We start from the raw sequence: 15,406 nt of genomic DNA, 5'->3' as shown, positions 1-15,406 counted from the left end.
AAAAACATTTAGTGGTTATTTTTAGAAGCATTAAAACATACAGCAACAGTCATTTTCGCCATATTCACAGTTTCCAGCACAATAAGACGTAGCAGTAAAAAATAAAAATCACAGCTCAAAACTACTAATTGAAATGACATCTGCATCATTGTAAATAACAGACAAGGTCAGTTTAAGTGCCAAGTGTATCCCTCCATTGAAGTACTTTATGAGGTCTGTGTTCAGCTGAGAAACTAGATTCCTGTTGTTTTGAGTCATGAATCCTTTACAGATATACAATATTATCTGACTTGCATTATTTTCTCCAACATGAAAAAAAGTATATCCAAGATCCCTGGGAGCGACTAAAGTAATAGAGCGCAAACGGTTATTGGCAGTGTGAGCTACTGTAAGTCATGGGACTGATTTAAAGCAGAGGTTGCTACAATACTAAGAGATCACTCACATGTAATCAAATGTTTAAGGAAGAAACGTGTGAAATGTAGGTGTACCTCAGTACTTCACGTGTCTGAGTCGATATTTTCATGCAATATATATATATGATCTATATATAAATGAGATTTGTGGCTGGTGCATCTCATAAAACCTATAAAGAACATGTCTGGGTCATATTTTACCCCCAAAGAAAAATTAAGTTAATTAAGTGTTTATATATATATATATATATATATATATATATAAATAAATTACACAGATAATATAATTTAAAAAAAAAACTGACTGATCATTATTTGCCCTGTAACATTATTTTCATGATAATTAAGCATATACCTTTTATGCTGAAAATCTTACAATGCAAAAGTCTTGAAAACAAGCTACATTTTCTAGCAAAATACAGATTATTCTTTTTTTTTCTTCTAGGATAAAACATGACCTGGAGATTTTTTCTGAGATTTTCGAAAAAACCTTGTAAAATAGTCAGATTTTTGTACTATCAAACAACCGATTCTTCTCAAGCGATCAAAATGTGACAGACCAGACTAAATGACCACAGACACTATGAGCTTTTTTGGCTTTTACTATAAAGGATGTTCATACAACTGCTACCCAAGCATCTCCTGACAACCGTATCTGTGTAGGTTAGTGTTGGAGGTGTGCGGCTCGTTTAGTCTGAGCAGTGGCAGATGACGGGCTGAATGTGAAATATATTCAGATGGCTCATGTTAGGAACCCTGCTGCCTTCCCTTCAATGGTGTGTTTGCGGTGGACTGTAAGGCTTGTGGCATGATGGGGCGATTGGCATGTCTTGTTGTGGGCAGCTCGGTCAGTGCTGGACGGATTTAATGACCCACTCTGCACTGGGGTTGAGCTCCAGGAGAGCTTTGATGTACGTCTCTTCATCCAGACATCTCTCCTCTAGACAAACACACACATACACACACACACATCAGACAACAGCACATACTGCGTGTGCTAGAGCGCTGCTTCTGCACCAGACTCAAAAACCTTCTTAAGAAGTTTAAGATATATTCTAATAAGATGTTGTCTGATTGTATGGCAGGTCTTGAGGAAGGCATGCTGACCAACTCAATAAAAAACACCTCAAAAGTCATCTGAATGTGGATCGTCCTGTTGCAGTCATTTCTCTTCCTGGAGTAATGTGTCCTATGTATGGCTTTTGCAACAATAAACTCCTAATGTGCTGCTTATTAATAGTTAGTGGGGTCAGCTGTTAAGTTTAGGCATTGAGTAGGATTAGGGATGTAGAATATGCTCATGAAGAATATGTGCTTTATAAAGTACTAATAAACAGCCAATATATTAATAATATGCATGCTAATAAACAACTAGTTAATAATGAGAATTGGTCCCTAAACTAAAGTGTTAGCAACAATCCTAATATTCTTAACTCTATTTATAAATTAGGAAACATAAGCAAAGAAGAATTTAATTCTCAAGAATGTTTCATAAATCCTTACATTGATCATCACGTGGTCACATTTTCTAGCACTGTTTATGGCACAAAAATGCCTATAAAATCAAACTGAAATGTATTAATATTACCATGAGCTGCATAGATCACAAATATTCTAAACAAAGGCATATTTATGTCCCTGGGAGACATAAATAAAGTTGAAGATCTATTTATTTTATGATCCTAACTATACATGGTTTGTACGGTTAGTTACGTGTTATGAAATGTCTTGTGTATTGTGTGACTGTAATTAATGTAACGCTTATTAGACACTCACTGATGTTTCCTCCCATCTCATAGAGACACAGATCCTCTCGTTTCACAGACAGAGACCTGTAACAACACACAACCCAATCTCACCGAGCACAACATTTCACAAGCACCACTACAAAATATCATATTTTTCCTAAAACAATAGACTAATTGTGGATATACAGTATATACAGTACATTAGAGCCCGAGAGGAACTGGTGGTCTCACTGAAGATGTGCTTATTAAAGCTAATTGATCATTAGTGTCTGCTCACCTCTCTTGATTGAGGAAGCGCATCAGAACATCTGAGGCCTTTAAATCCTCCGTCAGCTGTACGGCCATAGACACCATCGAGAACTGAGGAGCCTGCACCCTAATGAAGCCCTCTTCAGCCTGAACACACACATTAAACACACACACATTAAACACACCATAAACACACACACATTAAACACACCATAAACACACACACATTAAACACACCATAAACACACACACACACACCATACACACACACACACACCAAAAAATACCATAAACACACACACACACCATACACACACACACACCACACACACACACACACACCATAAACACACACACACACACACACACACACCATAAACACACACACACACACACACACATACACACACACACACACACACACACACAGCAAACCTCCCTCTGTCCTGGGACACACAGGTAAACAGCTACCACTTCCCTAAAGACTACTTCAACACTCACTTTGATATTAACCCTGTAAAGCCTGACATATGAAATAATAATCAGAAAAATCACATTTTTATTGAAATCTAATGACAAAATATTAAAAATAGTTTTGTGTGTGTTTACTGATGAGTATAATGTTTCCTACAATCCATCAGGCTTTAGGATTCATATAGTCTGATAAAGTGAGAATATGGAGATAAAAGCAACTCAGTTTTATTCAGAGACCAAACTTTTATGCAGATGCTGATATTTATGATGAAATTCTGTTGCTTGTAATGTAAATCAATGAGGTCTTTATAACAGTAGAGCAGATATTTACATCAAATGATATAAATATCAGTGGTCACTCTATATCTCCAGTAATATGTCTCAGTAAGATGAGATTGAAGAGACTGCAGTTATTCTGACGTTTACTTGAGAAAAATCAGTCAAGATTTGACACGAGAAGCAGCAGCTGAAGCCGGACGCTTGCACTATTTACTAAAATGCCTTCAAACTTCTAAATCAATCAGACGTGTGAAACATGCTGATCATATAGAGGCCTTTTTAAAATCAAAATCAAATATGAAACAGTAGTTTTATAGGGTTAACATATCAAATCAAGTATCTGCATAAAAACAACACCCTTTGAGAGCCTCATATCTTATATTTCAGCTCTGTCACACTGCATTGCTCACAGCAGATGAAGCACTGTGTGTCCACTAGAGGCTGCTCACATTCTCAAACTCTGATTCATTCAGCGGGGTGGGAAACACTGACACACAACTGTAAAGATGTCTGATTATATTCCTTCAATTCAGTGTACTGCTCTGTGTTTGTGTAATCACCTCAGCGTTGCTCTCCTGCTTGTTAGAGGCTCTCTCGCGGTCGTACGCCATCTTCTTCAGGAGTTTTTTAACCGCTCTGTCTCTGTTCATCTTCCGCTGGTTCTCCATGTTATGTTTGCGCACCTGATTCAGGATGAACTTGGGAATCTGAGACACAAGAAAAGACTCCTTTGAGCATCTCGATCTTCCAGCTTCACATCAGATGTCTTTGGTATTCCAGCATCAGAACATTTTATTGGTCATAATTTCTACAGCATCACAGTAGAAGAGTAGTGATTTCACAGAACATGAATTGAAGTATTAAAGAAATGAATGATTTTATTAATCAAGGGCACATTAAATTGATCAAAAGTCACAGTAAAGACATTTATAAAAGATTTCTATTTCAAATAAAAGCTGTTCTTTTGAACTTTCTATTCATCTGTGAATCCTGAAAAAATAAAATGCATAGTTTCCAAAAAATATTGTGCAGCACAACTGTTTTCAACATTGATAATAATAATAATAATGTTTGTTGAGCAGTAAATCAGTATATTATAATGATTTCTGAAGATCATGTGACTCTGAAGACTGGAGTAATGATGCAGCTGCGCATCACAGAAATAAATTACAGATTAACACATATTCACAGAGAAAACAGCTATTTTAAATGAAATTATTTCACAATATTTATTGTATTTTTGCTCAATTAAATGCAGCCAATCCCAAACTTTTAAACTGCAGAGTATTGCAACTATTTGTTTATCTGTAGTGAATCTTCAGATATGAGATTCAGTTATAATTAGTGATGTAACGACGCACTGCGAGCCGCTTGAAAATCAAAACAAATATGTGATGATTCAAATCAGTTGAGATGTTAAATGAATCGCGATACAATTGAGGTGGGAGTTTATATGAATATATGTCTTCAGAAAAGTTTAGATGGTATTTTCTTTTCATCTTGCCTCTGTAAATGCATATTAAAGTAGTGTTCAAAACCGCAGCGCTGCTTTGTTTACAGCGGCAACCAAGGAAGCGCTGTATGGTTGCTGTTCAGGGTTGCCAGGTGTTCACAACAAAACCCACCCAATTGCTACTCAAAACCTAGCCCAATCACATTTCGAGGAGGTCCACCGGTAAAAATAGCATTCTGCGGGGTAAAACACACTTTTTTGGAGGGGCTTCCCTGGTAAAATTTGAATTCCAGGAGCTAAATATCATGTTATTGGGGTGAATTCAACCCTTGGACATGAAAAACAACCAGCAGCAAAAGTGTTAAAGTAGCCCAATTCTGCAGGAAAACCATGGATTGTCAACACTGCTGCTGTTCCATAAGCGCCACCTGCTGGCAGAAAGTGAATTTGCATATCATTCAGCTTCACAAAACTAAAGTCAGACCATTCTATTTTTGCTTCAAATTTTGAAATGACACAATGCAATTTAGATTAAAAATTGCTCATACTGCATGTATGCAGCATCTTTGTTAGGATCATGATTAAAATACAGTGGTTGCCTCTAATTTTAAATGGAAAGAGCACAGACAAAGGCTTAAGGCCCTATCATACACCCAGCACAATGCGGCGCCAAGCGTGATGCAGCTCTTTTTGCTAGTTTCAGCCCGACGCAGTTATCATTTTCACATCCTGCGGTTGTTTACATAGCAAATGCATGCTCATGGGCGTGCTGGTCTGAGGCGTATCGTTGGCACGTTGCTATTTTGACTACTTTTATTGCACGTTATGCCCAAAACACACCCATTACTCTTTAAGAGAATAGGGACAACCCTTTTAGACCATGCGCTGGGAGCGCCGGCCATTTTTCCCGTCGTTACACTAGCAAAAGTGGATTCGGACATGCCCTGAGTGCACCTGCGCCTTGCACTTTAGACCATGCGCGTAGATCATTAAAATAGGGCCCTTAGTTTGTTTATATTGAGATTCCTTTCATTTGATTTGGGGTTTGTTTTAGAAATACAATTTAGCTTTGTTATTAGACATATTTCAATTTCACAAAGAAATGTTTAGCATTTTGTCTGAGAAATAATAAAAGGACACCTTTTTCGTTTCTATTTTGTGTTAAATATCTTTTTTTTTTAAATCATGAGAAAGTTGTATCGTGAAATCAGTATCATGAATTGTGAGTTAAGTGAATCATTACATCCCTAGTTACAACAAAACCTTTAAGAACAGAGAGAGTCTCAGAGACAAAACCTCTCTGAACAGCATCCTTCAGTCTCAAGTTGACTGTAATATGTGATATAGTCGTACCGTCCAGAGGAGGTTCTGGTAGCGGATGAGCAGCCTGACGATGTTAGCCGTGCCCGTGGCCATAGCGAACTCCTGCTGTTCACTGATCTTACTGCGGAAGCCCTTACACATGAAGATGTTGGGCGCCATCACCACTGCAACATTGTTCAGCGTCATCTTATTCCTGTCCTTATGGTCGATCACTCTTTGGAAGAACTCCATCAGAGCCTGAGAGACACAGAAACGCTGCTCAACTCAAAACAATCCAGCTGGATCTGCTTCAGTCCTCTGGAGCTGTGCTTTTAATATGCTTATTAAAGACAAACCATGTGCAAATTCATCAGTCAACACTGAGTAGGAGTCTGCAATATTGACAAAAAAATATATCCCAATATTTATTGAGATTTTTCAGATAATGATAATTAAACAATATTTAGCTTAGTGTGTTTGTGCTAGTATGTTTAGGCCTGCCATGAATAAATAAATAATTACGACACTAAAACCACAACTGTCTTTTTGTTGAAAGGTTGTATAAAATCAATATCACATTTGCGGTCGAGCTCACATGCTGACATTCAGGAAAACGGCACTGATGCTTGTGTGGTATTACCTAACTACTGTATATCATATCTTATAAATAAACAAAAACCCATACAGGGATATTTTTGCTTTCATAACTAAATAATAGAGTCTTTCTAACTGCATTCTAATAGTCTTCATCACGCACTGAATGCTTTTAGACCGCTTGCATGCATGTTTGTTTTTTGCACATTAAGTGACATACTCAATATCAGCTCACATATTGTTAAAATAACAATTACGATATAACCGCAGACAACAAATATGGCACACAGCAGTGTACTCAAGGCAATCTCAATAACAGATTGAAACGGCCCGTTTTCTACTGACACAAACATGCAACCAATCCTGTCCATTTCAGGCTGTATAATTCACTCTTTACTTTACTTTAGTCATTTAGCAGATGCTTTTATCCAAAGTGACTTACAAATAAGAAAAAGTAACTAAAACTAAAAGTTAACACTCTGTAAATACTCTATACACACACATTTAAGAAAATACAGAAATTAAATAAAATTGACAAATGCATACAACAACATTTCAATAGTAAACATAAAAAGGGAAAAAAATTAAAAATAAACACTCTTCCTTTTCTTCTTCAGAATAAGTTTTATCATGTATATCTGAATGGATCCAATATAGCTATACTGTAGCATTTACTGCTTCACTTAAAGTCCCCCTGTTGTCAAATATTTTATCCATTAAAACTCATCTTTGATCATCAAAATTACATTTTTAAATGTTTTTTCTTGTGAAAATAATTTTCTCATGGCTTAAAATAGTTTGAATGTAACTCTACACCCTTGCCTCATTTACCAGCCAGCACCTCCTGATCCACAGAACTGTAGTAAACGAGAAACAATGGCATACACGGATAATGACTGATAAAACTGTTTTTTACTAGCGGACAACTACAGTGAATACTGTAACATTCGTTAAAGTTACTTACTTGACGATGTTGTGTCCTCAAAATGCCGTTAAAGGATTAGTTCACTTTTAAAAAAAACTTTTGCTGATAATTTACTCACCCCCATGTCATCCAAGATGTCCATGTCTTTCTTTCTTCAGTCGAAAAGAAATTAAGGTTTTTGATGAAAACATTTCTCCATATAATGAACTTCAATGGGACCCAAACGGTTCAAGGTCCAAATGACCGTTTCAGTGCAGCTTCAAAGGGCTTTAAACGATACCAGACGATGAATAAGGGTCTTATCTAGCGAAACGATCGGTCATTTCAAAAATAAATAAAAAAGTTTAAGTTTTATAAGCACAAATGCTCGCCTTGCTCTGTTCTGTGATGCGCGTTTGTGACGTCACGTAATACGCAATTACGTGGAAAAGGTCGCGGTTGACTTAGGCGGAAGTACCGAGTCAGTGTTTACAAATGTGCGGAAGGAGGACCATATGCACATATTCAAATGTCTTTGTGTCAGTTTATCGTTTAAAATGCCCATTTCGTGTGCGTATCCTGGGTGTTTTAATATTAAAAAGCCTACTGACTCGGTACTTCCACCTACCTCAACCGTGACCTTTTCCACGTCATTGCGTATTACGTGACGTCACGAACGCGCATCACAGAACAGAGCAAGGAGAGCATTTGTGCTTATAAAACTTAAACTTTTTTATTTATTTTTTAAATGACCGATCGTTTCGCTAGATAAGACCCTTATTCATCGTCTGGTATCGTTTAAAGCCCTTTGAAGCTGCACTGAAACTGTCATTTGGACCTTGAACCGTTTGGGTCCCATTGAAGTTCATTATATGGAGAAATGTTTTCATCAAAAACCTTAATTTCTTTTCGACTGAAGAAAGAAAGACATGGACATCTTGGATGACATGGGGGTGAGTAAATTATCAGCAAAAGTTTTTTTAAAAGTAAACTAATCCTTTAAGACTGAATGCAGCCATTTGTGATTCCAATTCGTGTCTGCGAGCAATGCTTGTGAAGTGCAGACGCCGGAGAGCTGGGACTGACTCCGGGCTACTTGTACACTGTTGCCGCGGGTTACAATGCAAGTTAGCGGTTCTAAATTCACACTATTCCGTGGTTTGTCTGAATACTGGATTCTGATTGGCTGGCAGGTATGCAGTAAAACCATTTAATGCACAGGTAGTTCCAAGTCAGTTTAATCACCGTTCCATATTAATGCGTTGCTTTAATTGATGCACACACTAACCAATACGCATCACTCGCACACACACACACACACACACACACACAGAGAGAGAGAGAGTCGCATATTGCGCTGCACACACACATAAACTTGTTGTCAATGCTTCCCCGTGATTTTTATTAATAAAATAGCCTAGATACAAGATCGCTACATTACATTCCCCAGCAACTATGGTAAAATTGCTGTTTTTGAAGTAATTGTTTGTAGAGAGAGATGCGCAGACGTAGCAAGCAGGTGCACACAACTGTCATCTCTCTCTCTCTCTCTCTCTCGATCGATAATTAATTGAAATACATGCTATAATTCATTCAAATAAATGTGGTCTTACCCCACTATTTCATCTCTGTGTATGATTTGAAGCGGGCAGAATGCTAACGCTAACGAGCCGCAAATGACGAAAATAACAGATTTTTACAAATGAGCAATACTAGTTTTAACTTGTCTATAACTTGGCAAATGACCACAGAATAAGCAGGATAATCAACAGATAGCCATGCATTAAAGGATTTTAAATGAGCTTCGCAGAGGTTCTTTGCCTCCACGTCGAGCATTTAAAATCCTTTAATGCATGGCTAACTGTTGATTATCCCATGGCTTCATGGGTTTTTTGCTCTAATTCATGTTTGGTTTTGTGCTGGTTTTGGTATATTTTGCATGCTAGTGATAGTAATCGATCCCTTGACGTGATTGGTTATTGGTTGGTGACGTAGCAAACCGAGGGCTGTTTCATACAGTGTTTCTGGGTCAGCCTTTAGGATACTACAGTTTTAAGGAGAAAACACTCCGCAATGGTGTTGATTAATGGACTGGCACATGGTTTGTCTACAAACCTATTAAAAACACCACATAGACAAATAAATAAGAAACCTTGATTTTCACTACAGGGGGACTTTGAGTGAAAGTGGAAGGGGTCAGTGACAGTGGAGGCGGGGACTAATATGCATATTCATGAGTCTGTGTATATGAATGAGGTTAGGGTGTAGAGCTACATTCAAGACCTTTTAAGGCATAAATCAATTATTTTAACGGGGAACATTTTTTTAAATGTCACTTTGATGATCACAGATGAGTTTTAAGGGAAAGTTAGTTGACTGATACCAGATGTCAATGCTGAGTGAAGCACACATTGAGGAAAAGTGAAGTGAATGTGTGAAGTCGTACCTTGAGAGTGTCTCTGTTGGGTTCGGGCAGCAGGAGCACCAGCAGATTGAGAGCCTGCAGCTGCTGTTTGTTAGTGGGCAGCTCTGATCAGAACCAACACAATCACAACAATCACTGACACACAGCATCAGAAACACAGACAACGTGATTCATTCATTTGATTAATTGAATGCGACTGTCATGCACATCTTGTCAGCCGGTTCTGTGATTAGTAGTAAATCTCCATCGCATGCTTTCAGATGGAGCAGCATTTACTACACAGAGCTTCACTGACAAGTTACGCCAAAAAAAAGGAAAACCTTCGCAGATGATTATGAAATCGAAGAAATCGTTCGTGATAATTAAAGCTGTATGCGTAGTTCTCAGTGAACTACGGCTCTGTGTAGTAAATGCTGCTCCATCTGAAAGCATGTGAAAATATCACATTTAATAACGTTTTTACTTCATAACGTCAGTCGAGTGTTTGAAATAAATCCTTCTGTGAGATGATGTGGCTTCTTACACAGAATAAGGCATGCAACAGAGTATTATTCCAAGCCATATCAATTAGCATTGCATTATTATATACTTTATTATAATGAAAATGATAATAAGAACTCAGATAAATCATATACTGTGTAGTCCTAGTGATGGTGCTACGCAACTTCTGCAAATCATTTGTTTCGAAACAGTGGTTCAGAGCGCGTATCAAACTGCCCAAGTCGCGTAATTTCAGTAAACAAGGCTCCGTTACGTCATAACTGTTTCAAAACATTTAGAAATTTAAATGGTTTGCCGCTGGGGGCAATGATCTCTGTGAACCCGTGAATCAAGCGCGCTCATTGAGATCGGCCCCCAGCGGCACACCATTAAACCAGCGTCCATGGTTTTTACCTGATCGGATCAATTTGTAGACATTTTTAACAATACATTTGTGTAATTAAAAGGATGAGAAGTTGTCTCTTACTAGCCTCTATATACAAGCTCTCCATAAAACGAACAAAACAAGCCCTGCAAATTAATATAAAATATTTTTAAAACCACGTATTATACAGACACTTCATACTTAATGGTATTTTATTATTTTTATTGCATGTAATGTATTATACGTTCAATAAAAACGTTTTTAAAAGCTGTTTTTAGGCATGTTTTAGTTTTAGTTTTTGTTGCAATTACACATTTTTGGGTCTTTAATCTAGCGTGTGGTGTTTCGAGTGCTTCGAAAAGGTTTGTTTTCCCCATCACTGTGTAGTCCTGTGTTTATTACTCATGCTGAATCAGTGAAAGCAGTTAAATCTTCCGTTTATTCAGCTACCGCTATAGAGATTTCCTGGGTTTCTTCTGTATTTCTCTGGCCTTCGGATGGAGATTTACTACTGATCACAGAACCGTGCTTCACTGACAAGATGTGCATGACAATTGCATCGTGCATCCCTGCTTTCAGCTTCACTGTACAGAGCGGGACTCACTCAGCACGGAGATGAAGGCGTTGAAGTACTCGACGGTCAGCAGAGGATAGGGCAGCTCCCTGATGAACAGCTTCAGGAGACTGGCCGCGTCGTGCTGTTTGAGGCTCTCCCACGGGAACATGCCTTCATAAAACTTGTGTTCCAGCTCATGACAGACGGCCTGGGAAACAACAAACACATTACAGTAACGTCCTGATGTGATGATGCTAATCGTGTATGCTAGAATCGGTCTCACCTTCACTCTAGTAGCGGCTCCAGGGATCCGCAGCACACCCTCTGTGTCTAAACCCTGCTCCTCTATATGAGAGATCAACTGGAAACAAACGTTTAATAGCTTACTTTGTGTTTTGGAGCTTTTCAGTCCTAGTTTAAATTAGCAGATCACATATAAAGTGTATATTACTACTCAAAAATTTGTTGTTGGTATGATTTTTTTTATGCTCACCAAAGCTGCATTTATTTGATCAAAAATACAGTAAAAACAGTGAAATATTATTACAATTTAAAACAGCTGTGTTCTATGCAAATATATTGTAATGTTTTGCAATTTCTGTGATCTGCAGCTGTATTTTCAGCATCATTACTGCAGTCTTCAGTGTCACATGATCTTCAGAAATCATTCTAATATACTGATTTACTGCTCAAGAAACATTTCTGATTATTATCAATGTTGAACACAGTTGTGCTGCTCAATATTGTTTGTGGAAACTGTAATACATTTGATTTCTCAGGATTCTTTGATTAATTGAAAGTTCAAAAGAACAGCATGTATTTTAAAGAGAAATATTTTGCAACATTAAAAATGTATTTACTGTCACTTTTGATCAATTTAATGCATCCTTATTGAATAAACATTCATTTATTTAAAAAAAATGTACTGACCCTAAAAAGCATTTGATAACACTTTATGGTGTCCTTGTTACATGTACTTACTATAGTAGTAATAACAATAAATTATGCATAATTACACGCAACCTAAGCCAAACCCTCATCCTAACATCCTAACCATATAGTAATGTAATTACATGTAGTTAATAAATATTACTCAGTACTTAAATGTGTAATCACACTGTAACAAAGACCCAAATAAAGTATAGCCCAGTATTTTCTATTACAAAACACAGAAAGGATCCTGCTTTACTGAGAACACTACGCATTACAGTCAGATCTCTTGTAATGAAGGAGGTCGTGCTTGGCTGTCAGGGTGTTGCTATGAGGTTACTATAAAGATGTTTTGGTGTTTGTTAAGAGTATTTTATCACTTTTAGCAAAAACCAAAATGTGAGGGGTTTTCTATCCCATCGATGACAAAGTCTCTGACATTCAGGTCTGGACAGTTGTACTATCAGACTCCTTGCACTGAACTCAATATAATGGAGTCGTTACTACTGGGGAATATATATGCTTTCACTCTCAAAGGATGTCAGGTAGATGTGTAGTAGTTTCTGAGTTAATGCCCCTGGTCATGTTTTGCTTGGTTACAGTAAGTGTCCGCTCTCTTACATGCTGCAGGATAAGAGGCACTTTGGTTCCCGGCATCCTCCGCTGGTCTTGTTCCAGCAGCGTAGAGACAGAAACACCAAACAAACCCGACTCTACGCAAGACAAAACAATACAGTCACAACCAGTTTCAGATTCAGTGCGCACACGTTCACACAAAACTACATTAATCATCATCAAAACCAAATACAGATCAGACATGAAAGTGCTGCTTTTATAAGGGGCTTTTATGAGCGTGTGTCTCCAGCATGAACAAAATGGATGTGAAATGTTTAGCACAGTGTGCAAGAAAAACATACAGTGAACTCTAAGGTCTGAGAGCATTTTCTGATTCTGAACACATATCAGAGGCACTGACCTCTCACTTTGACCTTGAGAGCTTTATGAGCCTTCACCTCGATGCCACACGTGTCGAACAGAGCGCTCATCTCAATCAGAACAAGCCTGCGAACCTTCTTCATGTCCTCAGCGGACAGATCGCCTACTCTCGTCTGTCCGGTCTTATCCTGAGACACTTTAAAATCCTGAAAGACGAGAAACTGAGTGAGAAAGAAATACACGGACACATTTATAAGATGCTGTATGTTGGCTTTATTGTGTGTTTTAGCTGTGTGGCTGCTGAGGTATTCTGAGAGCTGCTATGATGTTCAGGGCCCGTATTCACAAAACATCTTAAGGCTAAAAGTAGCTCCTAACTCGCCGATTTAGGAGAAAATCTTAAAAATAGTGGGTGTGTCAGTCCTAAGTTTAGGGCTCCTAAATGTTTGCTCTAAGAGTATTTCACAAAGCGTTGTAGCGCTAAAACTAGCTCCTAAATCTGTGAAACGTTAGGAGCACTGAAGAGGACTCCTAAGTCACTAAGTATCCTAAAATGGCTGTTGCCGGCAATCGGCTTCTAACATTTTAGAAACAATTGACGATAATGAGCTTTTAAAAAGGTATCGCCTTTAGGGTTTGGAGGTTATCCCAACTCCAAATTTTCCTTTGATTATATCCTTCATTAACCAGTTGGGCAAGAAGTTACAGCTGTTCTTGCGTCCAGTTTGCTTTTCTTTTACGTTTGCATGTCTTACTATCTGCCACGATTATTCTACTCTGTTAATTAAAAGGCGGTTTATATGCATCCACTACGAGAAGCATACATGCAAGAGACTGACAATTAGCCAAGGGCGGTTTTCTAGACCCTTTTTAAGTGGGCTTCAGCCCCACTATTTGTCATCTCAGCCCAGTCTCAGCTCAAACTATAATCAGCTATCTGAATGACCAGACCAGTGCTGCTTCCTCAAGACAGTTTATCATTCTCGCTGGTTTATCGATCTCAATGTGGTAATGACGCACTGTGATCGATCGTTAATGTGCGCGCACACATTTGAATGAAGAGCACTGAGAGGCACTGCACGGACAGCACACCAGCATGGTCTCGTGAAAGTGTGTTTCAATCGCACAAATTTCTGTTTCTATTTGGTGTGCTTATGATACGCACCTTCCCCACACCCCTATACCTAACCATTGTGTCTCATATGCACGCCAAAGTCAGCTTTTGCATATAAATAGCACACCAAATAGAAACTTGTGCCATTGAAATGCACTTGCATGATGTCATTCACTTTCACATCCTCTCGAGCAAATAAGCAAACATATATGTCACAACGGCTGTCGTGACGAGTATCCAAGTAAACGCAGTCGGCTACATCTTAAACATCAACCATTAAGAAAATATTGGATGTTTGAGCATAAGAAGCGTCTTTGAAAAAACTTTACTGATCCCAAACCTTTAAAAGGGCAGTGTATTATACTGTAAAAAAATAAGTTTTCTCAGCTAACCAAATATGTCCATCATTTAGTTACATCAAGGGTCAAATCAAATATACATAGCACATTAAAGTTAAAAGTTACACACTTGTTTGTGTGCATGCTGTGCAGGTCTGGTATAAAGAGTGTTTTTGCTCAGGTGGCCAAAAAATTTTGCTGAACAAGAAAAAAAAATGAGAGCGAACAATCGTGAGCAGAGCTCATTAGCATTTAGAGGGACATGCACCGAAATGGCTCGCTGTGAACACGGTAAAAGGGGTGTTGTTTTACACTACCATTGAGAAATTAACTAAACTATGTTATAGACTTTTCATTAGGAGCCTAAATAATCATATCAACTTGTGGAAAATGGGCATCCGATGACCCCTTTAACAAGACACATGATTTAAGGAACCATTCACATTCAACTCTGGAGGATGAGGCACAAACTCAACATAATACTAGTGTTTGTGTTCAGACTGTAGAACTAAATGTATTGTAATATAACAGTAATAGTGATTTTTGGGTAACATTGGTTTAGTTTAGTTCTTATAAAGCACATATTAACATCTTATTCTGCAGATCCTTTACTCAGACCCAATACCTAAACTTAACAACTACCTTCCTAACTATTAATAAGCAGCAAATTGCGAGTTTATTGAGGCAAAAGCATAGTTAAGAGTTAACAGTGAGAACTGGTCCCCAACTAAAGTGTGACAGGTGTTGAAAAGGGAAAGGATGTATAGAATACAGAAAACTAGAGCAGGATGCAGTGCCACAGACGGTCCAGCAGAGGTCAGCT

General features: G+C 38.0%; 1 protein-coding gene across 1 annotated transcript in view; it reads right to left on the bottom strand.

Annotated features, from left to right (window-relative positions):
* Positions 1-1,002: 1,002 nt before the first annotated feature.
* The window catches only part of LOC306844120 (rho GTPase-activating protein 18-like), a 38,896-nt gene continuing 24,492 nt past the window's right edge, over positions 1,003-15,406 (bottom strand). Inside the window, exons 6-15 of the mRNA XM_079376041.1 lie at positions 13,172-13,337; positions 12,817-12,908; positions 11,549-11,626; positions 11,314-11,473; positions 9,866-9,948; positions 5,973-6,179; positions 3,727-3,873; positions 2,442-2,560; positions 2,193-2,248; positions 1,003-1,356 (exon numbers count right to left, since the gene is read on the bottom strand). Coding sequence (XP_079232167.1) covers positions 1,265-1,356; positions 2,193-2,248; positions 2,442-2,560; positions 3,727-3,873; positions 5,973-6,179; positions 9,866-9,948; positions 11,314-11,473; positions 11,549-11,626; positions 12,817-12,908; positions 13,172-13,337 — 1,200 coding nt within the window. The 3' untranslated portion in view covers positions 1,003-1,264. The remainder of the gene's footprint in view (positions 1,357-2,192; positions 2,249-2,441; positions 2,561-3,726; positions 3,874-5,972; positions 6,180-9,865; positions 9,949-11,313; positions 11,474-11,548; positions 11,627-12,816; positions 12,909-13,171; positions 13,338-15,406) is intronic.

Source organism: Barbus barbus (assembly GCF_936440315.1).
Source record: "Barbus barbus genome assembly, chromosome: 24".
NCBI classification, from domain to species: domain Eukaryota; kingdom Metazoa; phylum Chordata; class Actinopteri; order Cypriniformes; family Cyprinidae; genus Barbus; species Barbus barbus.
The sequence above is the reverse complement of the archived record's forward strand: the minus strand, read 5'-3'. Positions and strand labels throughout refer to the sequence as shown.